Source organism: Artibeus jamaicensis, unplaced genomic scaffold (assembly GCF_021234435.1).
Source record: "Artibeus jamaicensis isolate MK-2021 breed Jamaican fruit bat unplaced genomic scaffold, CSHL_Jam_final scaffold_916, whole genome shotgun sequence".
Taxonomy (NCBI): domain Eukaryota; kingdom Metazoa; phylum Chordata; class Mammalia; order Chiroptera; family Phyllostomidae; genus Artibeus; species Artibeus jamaicensis.
Genome location: NW_026522059.1, coordinates 25,685,711 through 25,703,373, shown reverse-complemented (window position 1 = coordinate 25,703,373; position 17,663 = coordinate 25,685,711). Strand labels below are relative to the sequence as shown.

Below are 17,663 nucleotides of genomic sequence, written 5' to 3'. Positions count from 1 at the left end.
TGGACACACCAAAGCCACCCCTGCTCCATGTCAAAGTGGGGAGACTGTTTTCCCCTTTTTGGGGTGTATTCCAAAAGTCAGCAGGGGTGCCTCTGGCCCTGATGTCTCACAGGCCAGACCCTCTGGGCATTTCCCAGGAACTCTCCAAGACACCCACAGGTGGTGGGTGTTCTCACAGGCACCGGGCCAGGCTCCCCAAGTCACAGTCAGTTCAGCCTGGGGGCCCCTCGCATCCCCCACAGGCTGTGTTGTCTCACGCCAGCCTGGTCCTGCCGCAGACCTCTGCTCATTCTTTGATCTTTGTCAGACAAAATCTCCCCCTGTATACGTGATCAGTGAGGTGTGCTAGACAACACATTAGGAGGGGATAGAAATTTGTGTCATAGTAGCACAAATTCAAAAAGAGATCGGACATTCCATAGCCTGAAAAATAACCTACCACCAATGGTCCAAGGTCTGTCTGGAAAAAGTCCAGCCATTGTTAATATAATGAGAATGGTTTTTGTGACATTTACGTAACCTGGCAGCCAAGGAGAATGGACTGGAATGCGCATGTGTGAACAATGACAACTTCGCTCTACTGGTTAGTAGGGGGCAGTAGACCCCACGAAGTGAACATGTGTACTGTGTGGCCGTCCCATTCAAAATGACTGAGTGAGTAGAGCAATGAATCTGCATCAAATTCTGCGTTAAGCTTGAACATTCCTCCACAGAAACTATTCGCATGATTCAGAAGGCCACAGCTAGGGGCCACTGGTGATTGGCAGCTTCATCGGACAATGCGCCCACTCATGCATTACATCTTGTGCAGAGTTTTTGTGAACCATCAAATCACCCAGGTGACTCAGATCCCTACAGCCCAGATTTTGTCCTGTGACTTCTGGCTTTTCCCAACACTAAAATCACCTTTGAAAGGGAAGAGATTTCATACTGTCAATGAGATTCAGGAAAACATGACAGGGCACCTGATGGTGACTGGGAGAACTGTGTGAGGTCCCAATGTGCCTACTATGAAGGGGACTGAGGTGTTATTGTCCTATGTACAATGCTTCTTGTATCTTGTATCTTCTTCAATAAAAAAATGTCTGTTTTTTTATAGTATATGGATGGAAACAAATACAATCTGCAAAACTGTTTCACAGCACCTAGTTGTTGGGGTGACTCTTCCCGCAAGTCCCCTTGTCCACCAGGAATGAAAGTAAACACGACATGATCTGCTTGGGGAGGAGAGGTGGCCGATCCCTCAAAAGGGAAGGGCCTCGAGCCCCTTCCTCCAGGGGCTTTTATTGGGTCGTAATACACAGGAATACAGGGTGGCAAGGATCAAACAGGAGATAACATTTCAGAGAAATCTGAGGGCTTAGTCTGAGTCAGTGTCTGTCAGGAAGTTTTACAGAAAATTTAGGGTTTCCCCACTCGAACTCTTAACATATGAGTGAAAGCACTCCTAGCAGAGCAGATTTCACAGGTTTATCAGCAAGTCTTTGTGTTGCCAGATTTTTCCCCAGGGCACGCTCTGGTAAGGCGAGGAGCTGCACCTCTCCCCATCAGGTATTCAGGCTTAAGTGGATTGGAGCCAGGAAGCGCTTCTCCCAAAAGACATGGGGACTTGGGCTATGTCACATAGCCGGTGGGCAAGGGTCCATTGCTCGCTCTTTGCTGCAGCCCCCTGAGTCCTTCCATGAAGGCCTCCCAAGTGATAGTGTCTGGCTTAAGGTTGCTCCCCACTGTGAGGAGACTTACCTGTCATTGACTTCCGACCAAGCTTTGGGGGCAGGGAGAGGAAACTGAGGCAGCATTTGCTACCAGAGACAAGCTTTATCTCCTGTGGCTCACATTCCAGAAGTCACTCCCTCATCCTTAGCCACAGGGGGTAGAGTTACAATTCCTGAAACCAGGCAGAGCGGTCCCCAACACCTAGTAGAGTTGAATATATGCATAGCCTACGGCCCAGCAATTCTGTTTCACGGAACGCTGTGAGAGTTCACTAAGTCATGTGTTAGAGTGACCATACACAAACATGACTCGTGTTTATCATTGTTATTTTGAAATGATAACACATTCTGCGAATTCCTCAGTTTTAGTTTCTAATATGATACCACTAAGTAAAACGCACAGAACTAAAGCTCTCTGAGGTTCTCAATAATCAAGAGTATAAAGTGGTCCTCAGACCAAGAAGTTTGAGAACCTCTGGGTAAGAGCAAGAAGACTGGTAGGACAGTCCCTCTTTCTCCTCTCTCTGGTCCCTTCGCCTTAGGCCTCCTGTCCCTCGGCTCAAAGGGACCCCAGGGCTTGGCCTCTGTCCAGCTTCTGGCCCTGGGGTCCCACCTGGTTCTCTTGCTGCTGTGCTTCTCAGGGAGATGAGAAAGAGTCCTGGATCTGCATGTACCTCAGTGCCCCAGGGAGCCTTCCCCAGAAAGCTGAGTCACACAGAACATAGGCTGTAAGGCGGGTTTCACATTTCACATCGTCTGGTTAAGAGCAAGCCCAGCTGGAGGTAGAAAATCTGCATCCTAGGCAGAAAGACTTGGGTCTCCTCTGCAGGAACATTTCGTTCTGAATGCATTTTCCTTGGTACGAATTGACAGTGGAGGTTCTTGCTTCTCTACAAAATGAGCCCTCCATGCTGTGGGAGGGGAAAACTCTTGGTAGAAAATGTTCCTTTGGAAAAGGAAAACGTCCGTTGTTGAGAGCAGAGAGCGTGCTGGGGAGGCACTTGGGCCCCGTTGCTTGGAGACTCCAGCGGGACGCAGGTGCCTCGCAGAGCAGAAAAGCACATCACAACACTCAGCAGACCAGGCAGCAGGCGTGTGGACAACGACAGCAGTGGGGATCTGGAAGTCCTGAGGTTCAAATCCAATTTCTCTTCTACCTCTAAGGCAAGAATAAAGACTTGTCCTTCTCAAGTGTCACTCTTCAAAGACAGAGGCTGGGGGTCACCCTAGCCCTGTCACTGGCTGTGTGACTCTCTGTGCCTCAGTCTCCTCATCTGGAAATGGGGATAAAGAGTCCCTACTTCAGAGGGTCACTGTGAGAGCTGGTCTGGCACAGACATCTACTAAGAATTAGGCAGTTGTGGTGGGGGCGATGGGAGGAATACGAAAATTCTCAACCCCTTCACGCTATTCAACCGCCATCTGTGGCAGAAGAGAGCCCTTCTTCATGTAGGATGGTGTGGAAATGTGCTCCTAGGTTTGAATGATTCCAGTGTGAAGTTCAAGGAAGTGAGGGAAGTTTTTTGGTCTCTGTCCTCAGAATCAGTCCAGATTGCATCTAATTTTTCCTGGAGAATCCATGAGGCTGAAGGGGAGGTGGGGCAGGTGGAGACAGGAGAGAGTGGGAGGAAGGGGAGTGAGGCTGTAGTGGTCACAAAGGATTCGGAGATAAGACTCCTCATTCCCTTTAAAGCCCGGGGGAGGAGGGGGCAAGCACAGGTTTGCACCCTGCTGAGGACAGCTCTGTGGTTTGAGCTGGGCGGGCAAGCAGGGCTGGACCATCACTGGCACTTGGTATTTCTGCTCCTACTTCCAGCCTGGGTCTCCTGCCCCGGTTTTGGCTCCAAAGTCCCACATCCCAGGGAAGCATTCACTAATAGCCCTGTTCACTCCTCAAATCTTATTGAGGACATTTACTCATGTACTTACTTAGTATATAAAGACTCCTTCCCAATAACACTTGAATGATTCTGTTTGCTGAAAAATAGAGGAAAATACTTCTTGAGTTGCTATTACAGACCTGGCCCGCCAAGAGCAACCTCCTACTGCAGCAACTTGGACCCCGAGTTCACTCCTGTGGGGTACAGCCGTAGGAGTGATCTGCCCACACACTCCTCTGCCTCCGCCCTCAGCTTATTGAGCAGGAAGATATTTGTCAAAGGCCCTGACCGGTATGGCTCAGTTGGTTGGATGTGCAAAGTAAAGGTCGCCTGTTCAATTCCCCATCAGGGCACATGCCTGGCTGCTGGTCCAGTCAGGGTGGGTGCAAGAGGCAGCCAATTGATGTTTCTCTCTCGCACTGATGTTTCTCTCCCTCTCTTTCTCCCTCCCTTCTCCTCTCTCTAAAAATAAGTAAATAAAATCGTTTAAATTTTTTGTTAAAAATCTAGTGGGGATGAAAAGGTGCAGGGGAAGGTAAGATATGAACCCGTGTGCTCACAGGAGTACTAATCCATCTGAACAATCAGTAGGCCCCCATCATATATGCAGGCCCCCAGCTCTTAATGGCTTATTTTGGGGTGCTTGAGCAAAGAATCCCTGTTAAGAAGGAAGCTAGTCTGGATGACTTGGGCTTCCCAAAGCTAAGTTTCTGAGATTCTGACCCCAGGGAAGCCTCTCTCACCCCAGGGACTGTCCACGGATAGGGTGTTTCCAGACCTTTCCCCCACCATCGGCCTGTACCCCAGGGCCTCCGGGAATGGGGCCTGGTGCAGCCAGTTCAGGGTTCAGAGGGAGGCGCTGTACTAGATGGGACAATGTCCACTGGAGGAACGGCTGCCCCACAAGTTCAGCCTGGACCGGCCTGGGGGACAGGCTGTCACACTTGCTGTGTTTAGTTAGAAGTATCTGAAGCTGAAGGGGTAACTGAGGAGAAGCAGGAGTTTACTGGAAGGATGGGGAGAGCTCACAGACTCAAGGGAAAGCTGAAGAACCAATTTGAAAATGACAGAATAGGCAGAAACTAAGAGTCAGTCTCTTCAGGGACCATGTCAGCATGAATCAGCTTCCACAATCCCTAGTCTCTGTTGGAAAGATCCGGGGATAGTCAGATTGGCCAGCTCTGGTGCTTGTCTGACCCCCAATGGGGCAACTTTATTGGTGGGACCTAAAGGCAGAGGGTGGAGTAAGAGGAAAGAAATTTACTAAAAGAAGGAGCCATGGATGATGGAAGGCCAGAGAGCAGATGTTCACCACGGAAGACTCCTCAGAGGGGCGTCTCTGAAGCCCACCCAAGTCTGAGAGGCAGAGGCCAGAGGCAGGCTTAGCAATCCAGTGCAAAGCTGATGGTGTGATAGACAGCACACCATCGAAGAGTTTTTCATTATAAAATTGGTGATATCTTTTTTAAAGAAACTTAGAACTCACACGGAAAAGAGAATTTGAAAAGTGACGTGTGATTCCACTACTCAGAAATAACCAGTTAATTTTTCAGGGTTTTTCATCACCTGTGAATTGTTAACACAGCTAAAGATGCATTGTGCATGACATTTGTCTTCCCTATTTAAGTGCCACATGTTGATCCAACAGCTAGCTGCTGGAGAAGGTCCAGCAAATGGGTGTGATCTGCAGCTGTCCTATCTGGTGGAAGAGGCAGAGAAGGCCCGTTTGGGCCATAGTTCCACCAACACAGGGGATCAGGTATTCACCTTGCCCAGCCTGGGAAGTTGGCAAGGCCTGCCCTCCACCCCAGAGGAGGTTCATTCTGGACACCAGCCGAGATGGGTGGGAGCTTCCACAGGCACGGTCCTGTGTAAGGAAGGGGCCCTGCCTCCATATCAGAGCCCATTAAAGCTCTTTGTGTTTAATGCTGCAAGGGACCATGACTCTAGATCCTTCCTGTGGGTTTCTGCAGGTTTCAATGACCTGCTTGCATTGTCCTTCTGACATGACTAGATCACATTTCATCTGATCTTTAAAGGAGTCACTACCTTTGTTAAGTCACTTGAAATGATGTCAAGAATATGCATCATGGTGAAGCATGAAATCACTAGAAGGATGGGATTATGGGAGAATCCTAGTTAAAATAAAGCTGTGGCCATCTTCATAATGTGCCATGTGTGTACAGATGTGTGTACTTAAATTCCCAGACCTGTGTGTTTAAGAATCTAAAGCTGAGAACTTGCCTGTGTTAACCTTTACTGACATTTGCTAAGGGATGGGACTCATGGTGATATTAGAGTTCAGAAGTCTATTGCCTGGAGCAAGAGAAATCTGTACAAGTCCTATAGGAGCTCTCAGGAAAGAGTAGGACACATTCCTGTTAACAGAATCCACTCTCAGCGTTGGGTGGAAACCACTCTTGAAAGTTTTCGACCGCTGTCCGAAGTTGAGTATATTGATCTTTGCTTGAACTCATCGTCCCCTATGACTCGGGGGCCAGCCTCCCATTCTATTACCTCCAGGGAAACTCACTTCCTTTACTAAGACTCCTCACCTCACAGAAAGGGGCCCTCGCCCAAGGCCAGGGCACCCTGGGGAACGCTGGGCTCGGTCTAGTGATGCACCAGGGACTTCAGGGGCTCTTAGCTCTCTGGTTCTCCTCCTATGAGCTTTTCCTGGGCTCCTTTACTTCTCTCACTTCTTATTGCTTCTCAGGGGACTGCCTCCACCCTCTTTTTTTTTTAAATCTATTCTTTCTCTTAAATGATCTTGCCCACTCCAGGGTTCCAACTACCTATGAAACTCTGTCTCCTAATTTTGTATCTCTAGCCCAGCTCTCTCTCAAGTTCCAGACCCACTTATTCACAGGCCACTCCACATTTCTATCAAAGTTGTCACTTACACCTCCAGCTCAGCATGTCCTCCAACCTTACTCTTCTTCCCGTGTCTCTTACCTCAGTCAACGGCACCATGATTCTGCCAGGCTAGAAACCTGGGAGTCATTACTCCGCCACTTTGTCCTCATGCTATGTGCTAAATTGTGTCTGATTCACTAACCTGGTCATTCACTGAATAAATCCGAAGCCCCTAGTGAGTGCCAGGCACTGTGGTAGGTAAGTAATGGCGAGCAAAAAATAGACAGGATTCCTGCCTGTACAGATGAGGAAACAGACAAAGGATGGTATGAAAGAAATATGCAAAGTAATCTGTTTAGTTTGGGGAAGGGAAACTTCAGAGGAAACCAAAAGAAGGCCTGGGGAGCTGGCTAGATCAAGGACATGGGTGGGGGTTTAGTTTTTAAGCAGACAGATCAGAGAGCCCACAAGTCATGAATGAGGAGCCCTGGGTGGGACTTGAAGGACGGCCATGGTGGCCCAAGTGTAATGAATTCCCGTAATCAAGTGTACGGGATTAATGACGGGAGGGGAGCCTGGAGTGGTAGGTAAAAGCCCCATTACCGGGGTGGTTAAGGAATGACAGATTTATATATGAAAGTCACTCTAGCTGCCACATAGAGAATGGACTGGATGGGGCCTACATGGATTTTGAAGAAGGTGACCCTACTGGCTTCCTGCTTGCCAGCCCTGTAGCCGGTACCACCAGCCCCGACTTGGGCTGCTGCTGTTGTCCCCTCACAGTGCACATTCAGTGTGAGTCAGACTTACCTTTCAACTTCTCTCTACAGAAAAAGAAACTAGTGAGTCTTCATTATACTCAAAATAAAGTCCAAATTCTTTAGCTGGAGTTTGGACTTTATTCATATCCACAAGGCCCTTCAAATCCTGCCTTTGTCTCCTTCTCCAGTGTCACATCCAACCACTTATCCTCAAGAACCTCGTGTCTTAGTCCATAGAAAGGGGCTTTGGGAGCTGGCCAGCAGTTGGAGAGGAAAGGCCCAGGGCAGTAGAAGTACTCGAACCAAGGCTGGGGCAGAGCCTGAGGTCCAGAGTGTTGATCCAAAGGGGGGTTTGGGCAGGTGGCTCCAAGGGTATCAGGAAGCACTCAAGGACAGGGTATCTGGGGGCTTGGACACAAGACCAGAGGTAGAGTGGCTTGGTGGTGGTGACTGAGGACAGGACCCTGAGCAATGAGAGATGGGCACTTAGAGCAGGACGCTGGCTGCTGGAGACCTGATGTCCCAGGACAGCCAGAACTCCAGGTTGTAAAGGAAGGTCAGGACTCAGAGACTTGGGGCTCAGATGGCCAAGGACAAAGGCACACATGAGGATGAGTTAGTTGGGAGAACCATGGAAAAGCTCTTTATATTCTTCATGTAAAGCGACTTGGAGCCAGAAAGAACCCAGAGTGTAAGGGGCAAAGATAGGCACCAAGGCTGGAGCAGCTAGATGAGCACGGAGAATGGAGCCAGGCAGCTCCTCCCGTCACCCACACCAAGGCCTCCACGGCCTCGGCCAGTCCTCAGGGCACACACCCAGAAGTCAAGGGCATTAAAGGTCGGCCCACAAACCCCAAAGAGCTAGGAATGTTTGGGGGACCCATCCAACCTCCAGGTGAATGAAATCTCAACATGAGCATAGTTCTGAGAGCAGCTTTATAGCTCGGAGGAAGGTCTCTGAAGGCCATGACTGTGAACAGTTCACATGGCAACCAAGAGACTATGACATACTCAAAGGGGGCTGAGGTCATAGAACACAAGCTTTAAAGTAAGTGAAACATGTGCGCCTCATTTATTTTTAAAAGGAACTTCTGAGAAGAGCTTAGAACAATTTTTTCCCCCGAGTGCCATTTCCCAAAGGTACTCACAAAACAATAAGGTGTGACTGTAATGGCTGCACTGAGTTGTCTTTTGGACAGTGTCAGACGGGACATAAAGAAGGTGGACAGAGAACTGAGGCAGCTGCGATGCATCGACGAGATCAGCACACGGTGCCTGTGCGACCTGTACATGCACCCCTACTGCTGCTGCGACCTGCACCCCTACCCGTACTGCCTGTGCTACTCCAAGCGCTCCCGCTCCTGCGGCCTCTGCGATCTCTACCCCTGCTGCCTGTGTGATGTCAAGCTCTACTGCCTTCGCCCATCGCTCAGAAGTTTGGAGAGGAAAGCCATCAGGGCCATAGAAGATGAAAAGAGGGAGCTCGCCAAGTAAGAGAATGCGTTCCGATTTCTGTCGTTGCTACATGAGCCCTATGAGGCGGAATAAGGGGAGGGAGGTGACAATACTTGAACAGAGATGAAGAGCGTTCGAGATAATGATTCTGGTGGCTTAGCAAAGATTTTGGAAGAGCGAATGGGTCTTTGAGGGGAATTATAGAATTCTCAAAAGACAATGTAATGATGTCAGTTGGCAGGGCTGTTGTTGGTTTATAGCAGGAGCACCAACATGATAAATACTAGGGCTTTTAATGAGGGAAAGAAATGGGGGGTGTCATTAAAAAGCTATTGGAAGCAGCGAACTACACATTTTTTCTGGTTGTGAATAAAATGATTTGAGTATGTTTGGACTTACAGAAATGACTCCAGGAGAAGTAATGATAATTGATCAAATCCTAATGTTTGCCAGAGGCTTTATGAGCAGGGGAACAAATTGAACAATAGAGGCATTTTCTGGGTTTTGTAGGAAAACCTTTCTCCCATTTCCCAACTCCAAGCAAAGACTTAAAATTCATCTGGAGTTGGGTCTGTTATGTTGGCCTGTCCTCAGACTCTGGTAAAAGTTGCACAAATAAACTGCATAACTGAGAGTCTCAGCTTTCAGGACAGAGTTGAAAAGGTTTTTTAAATTGAATTGGGTAATTTTAAGTCATCAAAAATTTTTTGTTTGATTAAATTTTCTTTTTTGGCTTAAGGGAAGCTTTTTTTTCTTTTAACTTTCTACATATGCCATTTAGTCTGTTACTATTGTTGAAAGAAAATAGTTGAAATCCAGATCCCTAGTGAAATGAATTCTGGTCCATGAATACATTGGAATGATAATGTAGACACAAAAATGATTGATGAAGCATTTTACGTATTGATATGTTAAGTAAAAAAAAGCAAGACGCTGAAAAACTATTTTATATACTGCTGTTTTTAAAGATGCGCACAAATGGATGGCAGATATTTTTGGTGAACTATATCTGATGTGTAACATTGTATAATTTAAGGTGGACAACATGTTAATTTGGTACATTTATATACTATAATATGATTGCCATTGTGGTGATAATTAGTTCCTCTGTCACATCACATAATTATCACTTCCTTTTAGCGGTTTGAGTAACTATGGCCTAGTCCCTTAGCAAGTTTGATGATTTTAATACAATATGATTGTCTATACTCACTTTACAGTGCTAATATTTGTTGCAAGTTTGTTATCTTTAAACAACATTGTCCTATCCTGATGACAAATTAATAGATTAGACAGACAGGGAGATAAAGAGAGACAGAGCAAGATCCTTGACAACAGGGACAGTGCTGTTTCACTGGAAAGGGCACTAAGGCAATTATGGTCCAGGTCATAGGTCACCAAAGGTCAGGAACAAACGTCCCTAGACAATCTGGGATGGGGCTCTTGCGATAAACTCATCAACACTCAACTTGAACTAATTTTTATTTTTACTCCTTAGAGTAGTAGCAAGATTGAGCCGAGGATTCTTTTTGTAATATTTGATCTAAATGAAGGGAGCAGAACTGTGTCCACTCTCCCTTTACCCTTGAATCCTTGATTACTTTTGACCCAAGTCCTTTCAGCCTTTGTCTCCTGGCTGTCCCTGCTCCCCAGACTCTCCGGGGAGAGTGCCTCTCTGCTCTTTGCCATCGGGCACCCACTCCCGCCTCCGGCAGGGGACTCGATTTCTTGGTGTACAGTGACCCAACTTCCAGCTTAATTCTCAGTAATGTGGTTTATATATGAGGGGACGCTTTCCCTGACAATGTCTGGACTTTGCTAATTTTTCTGTCCTGCTGCAGTACGTGATGCTGGTCTTATCTTTACCCTAATTCCCAGCGCTCTAAACTGGGAGATCCACTTTGGAAGTGGCCTCAGACTGGCCCCGTTGTACCATCATCCCTCAGCCACTTCTCCTCCAGAACATCCACACCACCGGGTGGAGCCTCCTGTGCTCTGTTTCTCTCAGCTTGACATTTCACCACCCAGAAGGGCTTCGTGTCACCTGCGAACCTAAATATTCAATTTTCCTGAATATGGATGAAAACGCCAGACCCTTATCTAGCCCTGATCCCAGAGGACTCTCACTGTTCATGTTTTTTCTTCCAGGGAAATGCCTCTTTTTTTCCCTTATCTCTCAGCTAACTCCCAATCCATGACTAAATACATCCAGAAATAGCATGTTAATTCAATTTTTTAAAACAATTTTTGGTGTGAAACATTGCCCAAGGCTTTTTGAGTTTAAAAATCACATTCACAGGACCTTTCTACTCCTTTAAAGAATGCTGGCAGTTCAGTTAGGTTGACATGTCCTTTTAGATGTCAGGCTACGTTGTCCAGAAGGTTCTTCCCCAAACCAGAAAGATTCCCTGGTCTGAGCCACCACGGTCCTGGTGGAAGTGTTTGTCTGTGGGAGTCCATTTGCTCTGTCTCTGGGTGCTCCTTTGATAGCTGATAAGAAGGTTTGGCCACAATTCAATTCCCAAGAATGCCTCAAGTATATGTTATGTGATCGATGGGTGTGCCTGCATGCGTGTGCATATCTGTGTGCATGTGGAGGTGGGGTGGGGTTTTTTAATAATTTTATTTAGTTATTTTTCAAGTACAGTTTTTTGTCTATTTCTCCCATCCTGTTTTTTTAAACTGAGTGTAGAAGATCCCATCCATTTCCATTGTTTGCTGGGCAGCTACTTTAAGAGACATGTCGGTAGCATCTTCCTTGGTAGACACCCGAGTGAGTACTTTTGTTTCTTTAGCTTCTTTGATGTTCTCTTTTTCCCACTGAATTAGCTTTTGCATAGCAAGCACCCACCAGCTGCTTCCCCTGACTCTTCCTTCTCCTTCTGGACTTAGAAGGGCCGAGGTCACTGAATTTGGTCTCTGCAAGGAGCTGCACCAACAATCCAACCTGGCGTGCACCTCATCCCCACCGCACATCCTGGGCCCCCGCCCTCTGCACTGAAGTGGGACCAACATGCAACCACGGCGCCCACTCAGTCCCGCCGTGGGGAGTTTATTGCATAATCAGTGGTGCCCCGTTGCTGCCCCAACTCCTGGCAGCAGCCTTTGTAGATAAATGAACCTCCCTTTGCAGCTACACCACAGGCGTGTGGTGGCCCCAGCCCTGCACCCCTTACTAACACCTGGAAACTGGCCCCGAGACCGCACCTCCCTCCACTCCCCGCTGGGACTGGCCTGAGTCTCAACAAGAAATTCCCTTAAACGCCCCCACACGAGGGGCACTCAGTCTTCTGAAAACCTTGAAACTCTGCCCTCTCATTTCTTCCCTAGTTTAACCCTTCACACTTGGAGAATGTGGTTTTCACTGAATCACTCTGGCCCTGGAGGATGGTGACACTCATCCTTTGTGATGGCCTCTTTGCCTGTTTAGCAGCACCTGGCCCAGTGCTAAGCCCTCAGGGAAATCTTTTCATTTCCCCCCATTCCCTGCCTCAGAAGCCATGGCCTCCAAGAGGGGAAGCCTGGCGGCTTCATGGCTGGCAGAGGCGGGCTTTCCCACGACAGGAGAGTTCTCCTGTTCCCCTGAGGAAGCCAGCTGGGTCCCCTCTCATCGCCATCTCTCCATACGCACAGGTCTTGGAGCCCAGTCATCCCAGGATGACAAGGGTAGGAGCGGCTGCCCATCTAGGCCACGTGCATGTCTACTGCTTGGTCTGACCTTGCTTAAGGACGCAGGACTTGGGCTTAGTCACTTACAGCCTCAGATTTCAGGAAAGTCAGTGTCAGGCAGAGCCCAGTACAGACTAAATGACTTCTCCTTGATCGGGTAAAATTATGTCCCTTAAACTTCCACGCTGCTTATCCTTGCACCATCGTGGCCATCTTAGAGGTGACGGAGCAGCCTCAGTGGCCATGTCTTTGATCACCAGGAGTGGGAGATGCGGGACCCGAAGCCAGGCTCACCTCATCGGCCTCATGGGGCCAGTGCTTCTGGAGTGGTCCCTGGGCCAACTCGTCAGAAATGCAAATCCTAGGCTCCTCTGGCCGACCCGCTGAGTCAGAAGCCCCGGAGGTGGCACCCAGCCACCTGTCTTAACAAGCTCTGTTGGGGACTCAGAGGCACTTGCATTGCCCTACTCTGCTCCTGCAGGGTAACCTTGTCCTTCAGCACCAACCGAAAGTCTGGCAAGGAGAGCCAAGACGGGAAAAGCAGGGAAGAGGGCGGAGAAAGAAGAGGAAGGGGAAGAGGTGTTGGAAAGGAGGAATCCAGTGTAACAGGTCCTAGGAAGGGGTCTATATTAGGAGAAAAGGCCAAGTACTTCACAGACAACTAGAGAAAGGCCTGCTGCCCTTTGCTCTTGAGAAAAGAGGGGCCTGTTTGACGTCTTCATTACTTTACACATCGGCAGGCTGAACGCGATTTATATCATTGTGAAGATGGCTGGTTGTGTCACTCCCCACTGCTGTGGAAAGCATGTGTCGCATTCAGGAGCTTGGCCACACATGCCCGTGAAACTCAGTTTCAGTGGGGAGAAGGGGTAGTAGACACAGACAATGGCTGCCCATGCATTTTGCCCAGCTTTCCCCAGGGGCTTCTGCAACAAACCGAAGGGGCCGGTGCCCCCGTTTACTGTGGTTAAGCTCCACCCTCATGATAAGTACAGGAGCCAATCCCCACAGAGCCTTGGAAAATCCCACGTGGGATCATGGGCACCTCACTAGGTGAGTCAAATTGCAAGTTCAGAGTTGAGTCTGATGAGTAAAATGTGGCTCTTGCAATTTCTCCCAAACCCACACGTCTCCACTGATAACTTCTGACCTTGAGCAAAAGGAAGGAGAAATGTGACCTTGCCAAACTGCTTAGGTGATTTCCTGAAGATCTGCATTGGAGGAGGACGTGTGCAGGGGCGGCAGGGGCAAAGGGACAGAGTGATGGGAACAGAGGAGGAGGGGGAATCAAGGGAATAAAAGACGTGAAATTGTGCCCCAAGACTCACGCTGCCAAGAGGAGGACATGGATCTTGGAGTCGGCTGTGGCTCGTAGACCTGGCCCCCAGGCCCACCCCCTGCAGAGGGCCTGTGTCTTACACACGGGATCAGACATGGCAGTAGTCAGGTCTGGAGATCCTGCTTGAGATCCGTGGTCCTTCTTTGTGCAACCCAGCCTGGCCTTCATGGCAGGACTTGATGCTTCTCCTCTCCGACTAAAAGGTCTGCACTGAACAGAAGAGCGTGGCTCAGCACATGTGCCCACCAAGGGAGGTTCTTCAGAGCCTGGGGGGGCACCATTCTACTCTGTGCTTCAAGCTTGGCTTTGACTGTTGGGGCTTCCAGCCTGTGGTCCACCCACAGAGGGCATGGTGCATCTTTGTGTGCTACTCTCTGCCCATCCGGGGAGATAAGAGTGCTTTTTCTGCTGCTGTTCTCACAGAGACACAGACAGATTTTGAAGAAAGCCCAATTCTCTTCATTTCTTCTTAGTATGGCCTATGGGTACCCAGCATGAAAGACAACTGGGGCCGGGGTGGAAATGAAGCCGAGCGACTGGTGCAGTCCTCTGGGTGCCTTGCAGAAGTTTTCTGTTCACCTCAATATCTTGTAGGACAGCATTCTATTTGATCATTCTGGAATTAGCCACTAGGGCCTTCATTTATAACCTTCAGTACAAGGGCTCATATTGTCATTAAACCAATCATGCTAGGGCTTATCAAGTAAAAAATAAGTAGAAATAGATACACACAAAGGGAGAAAAGTATAGTCCCAAAATGTTCAATGTTATGTAGAATTATGGGTATTTTAAAAATATATACTTTTTTTTTGCTAATCTGTATTTTCTGAGTTTTCTACAATGAACTTAAGTGACAAAAAAAAGTATATGAACAAAGTACAGCATAAAAAGTAAGAATTAAAAATGTCTCAAACCAATAATCCAATCATTGGGTCCAACTCCTCAAACTAGAATATGTTCTAGAAATCACACATTCTAAGGCCTTTCTTCGGAGACTGACTGATAGAAGATTTGTAGGAGTATCTCTCAGAACACAAATTTTTTTTTAATGTTTAGGTAAGAAGACCATTTCAGGGCATTAGGTTTTCTTTGGAAGGATCAGGCAATTAAAACATGGACCCACGCCAGGCTGCAGAGACCGACGGTTAAAACCCTCGCCTTGGCATTAACAGGCCTGAATTTGAATCCAGACTCTTCCCTTCATCACCTTTACCTTCCCCGCATCTGTAAAACAGTGATAATTACAACTGCACTAAGGGTTATCGTGGAGAGTAAACAAAACAATGCCTTTCCCAACTTAGCACTTTCCACAAAACCCAGGATCTTAATCATGTGTCAAGTACTAATATACCTTTCATTCATTAATTGATTTTTTCCTCACAACAAACCTAGAAGAGGTCCCAAATTTATAAATGAGGAGACTGAGGTACAGAAATTCAGTAACTTGTCCCCATGGCAGAGCCAAGATGTAGGTTAAATCTCTGTGTTCTTAAGCACTTCACTTTACTACCTCTTGATGTATCAGAAGTGATCAGTGTGAGCTGTGATTATTGTTCTTCTTTTACTATAAAGGATTCATACACAGGATTGCTGAGCAACAACATGGCAGCTCTCTAGGAACCACAGAAATCTGCTGCTCCAGGGCCCACAAGGTGTGGTATTTAGCAATCAGCTCAGTGCAGGAAAGAGAAAAGCCTCGATGTGCTCTGCTTACCAATTCCCATGGTGTAAATATTCTCACCTTGATGGATTTCAAGCTATCAACATGAAGTCACTGGATGAGGAGGTGGGAAGGGAGATGCATAATTAACCCTTGCCAGCCAGCAGGATCCAGTGCACAGTGCCTCCAAGCTGACTTCCCTGCTGGGGCCTGCGGTCCGGAGTCTGGAGCAGCCTGAGACAGGAGGAGATGAGCCAGGGCCTAGCATCCTGTCTTGTCAGTTTGTTGATGGAATATTCCGGCTGAGCCTGTGTGACAGCCCCGGGATAGCACAAGGCCTGTGGATCTACAGGGCTGGGTCCTGAGGCTGACAGCCATCATTAAAATGAAAGTTTTAAATGGCATCCCCTTAAAAAACAAATGCTAAGGGTCTACATACAATAGTAATAATAAGAATGACCATGGTAGTAATTAAGCAGAGTTTATAATGTGCCAAGCACAATGTTAAGCAAAATACATAATTTCACCAAAACCTCCAATACTGGGATGTAGGTACTATTATTATTTTCATTTTACAGATGAGGAAACCGATGCACAGAGAAGTTAAGGAACCTGCCCAAGTTTCCTTAACTGAGAAGAGTAGGTGCTGAGATTTAAATATAAGAGAAAGATCTGGAGGGCCAAGAATCTGTCTGTTCTTAACAGAGGTTCACCTTGGGGGAGTGTGATTTACATGAGAAGTCTTTCATTTTCTACTTTATGCACTTCTGTAAAGTTTGATTTTTCACAATGACCAGTGTTTACTTTTGCTATGAAAAGAAGAAATAGAGATCGAAATATTGCTTCTTGAGCCAGGTCTGAATTTCTCCCTCCTACCCTTCCCGTTTTCTGAATTTCAGACTGAGAAGAACAACAAACAGGATTCTGGCCTCCTCTTGCTGTAGCAGTAATGTTTTAGGATCGGTAAATGTGTGCGGCTTTGAACCTGACCAAGTAAAAGTTCGAGTGAAGGACGGAAAGGTGTGTGTGTCGGCCGAGCGGGAGAATAGGTATGACTGCCTTGGGTCGAAAAAGTACAGCTACATGAACATCTGCAAAGAGTTCAGCCTGCCACCGTGCGTGGACGAGAAGGACGTGACCTACTCCTACGGGCTCGGCAGCTGCGTCAAGATCGAGTCTCCATGCTACCCCTGCACTTCCCCCTGCAACCCCTGCAGCCCCTGCAGCCCTTGCAGCCCCTGCAGCCCCTGCAACCCATGTGACCCTTGCAACCCGTGCTACCCGTGCGGGAGCCGATTCTCCTGTAGGAAGATGATTCTGTAAAGTGTAGGAAGCCATCACTTAGTAGATGTAGTTACTCCAGCCAGGCAGCTCTTCCAGTGTTTCTCTTCCCCCTCCAGGCCCCCGTTATTTCAGGACATAGGAAGCTGAATACATAACTGCAACCACTGGCGTGTGTGCGTGTCTTCTGATCCGACCCACTACAGGAGCCCTGCCTGGGGAGAGGGCATCGGAGGAGTTAACGGGTGGGACTGGAAGATAGCGAGGTCTGCCCCACTGTGTCCGACTTTACACCCAACTGCTGCCCAAAGCCAGGGCAAGGTGCACTTTGGGTGGGCACCTCCAGACACTGTTCTTCCAAATGGTTCCCTGAAATGACCCAGCCCAGAAAACCAACCGTCGAAGCAGGAACAGACCAGGCTCAAGGCAAGTGCTTTTTCAAAGCTGCTGCAGTAGGAAGAGCAGGTGACCCCCATGCTCCTCTGCACCCTGAGCAAACTGTGGTCGGAGTTTTCACTGGCGACAGTCAGTACAGAGGTGGGGGGGGGGGGCATGTCCCCTGACGACCGGCCCCACGGCTGCTGGTTTCCCAGCTTCCCTGCGACCTGGGGGAATGGCCGACCCGGGGTCAGAGAGGTGTGCTACCTCCTCAGGATTTATTTCCACTAGCTGCTTTTCTCACTTCCCGAAACTCCTTTGTAAGCACAGAAGTTCAGTTTGGGAAGTTCATGAGTGCGAAGCACACCTTTCACAAAATGATAGTGTCACTCACCTGAGCTCGGGTGCCGTGGACCTGGCCCGTGAGCCCTTCCTGACTGCCAAGACGGAAGTAAGCGCAGAGGAAGAGGAGACGAGGGCAGGCAGCAGAGCCAGGACACGGGCTGACTTCAGACCGGACTCTTACGGGGAACGTAACACACCCTCACGCTTGCTCAGTAGACCTTTGCATTGGTCTCAGCTGCCTGTGGGTTAGAGCTGTGGTTCTGCCTTGGCTACACATGGGAATCACTTGGGGAGCTTTAAAAGTATGGATGCCAAACCATGAAA

At 48.2% G+C, this 17,663-nt stretch overlaps 1 protein-coding gene across 1 annotated transcript; it reads left to right on the top strand.

Moving 5' to 3' along the window:
• Positions 1 to 8,382: 8,382 nt before the first annotated feature.
• Positions 8,383 to 16,658, top strand: ODF1 (outer dense fiber of sperm tails 1). The gene is made up of 2 exons (XM_037133351.2): positions 8,383 to 8,702; positions 16,235 to 16,658. Exons 1-2 carry the CDS (start codon positions 8,383 to 8,385, stop codon positions 16,656 to 16,658), a joined length of 744 nt encoding a protein of 247 aa, XP_036989246.1.
• Positions 16,659 to 17,663: the final 1,005 nt, after the last annotated feature.

What these genes read in the sequence shown, in the direction of transcription:
- ODF1 (XM_037133351.2), top strand. Translation starts at nt 8,383, where the DNA reads ATGGCTGCACTGAGTTGTCTTTTGGACAGTGTCAGACGGGACATAAAG. An exon ending in GAAAAGAGGGAGCTCGCCAA is followed by an intron (nt 8,703 to 16,234) that starts GTAAGAGAATGC and finishes TCTGAATTTCAG; the next exon opens with ACTGAGAAGAACAACAAACA.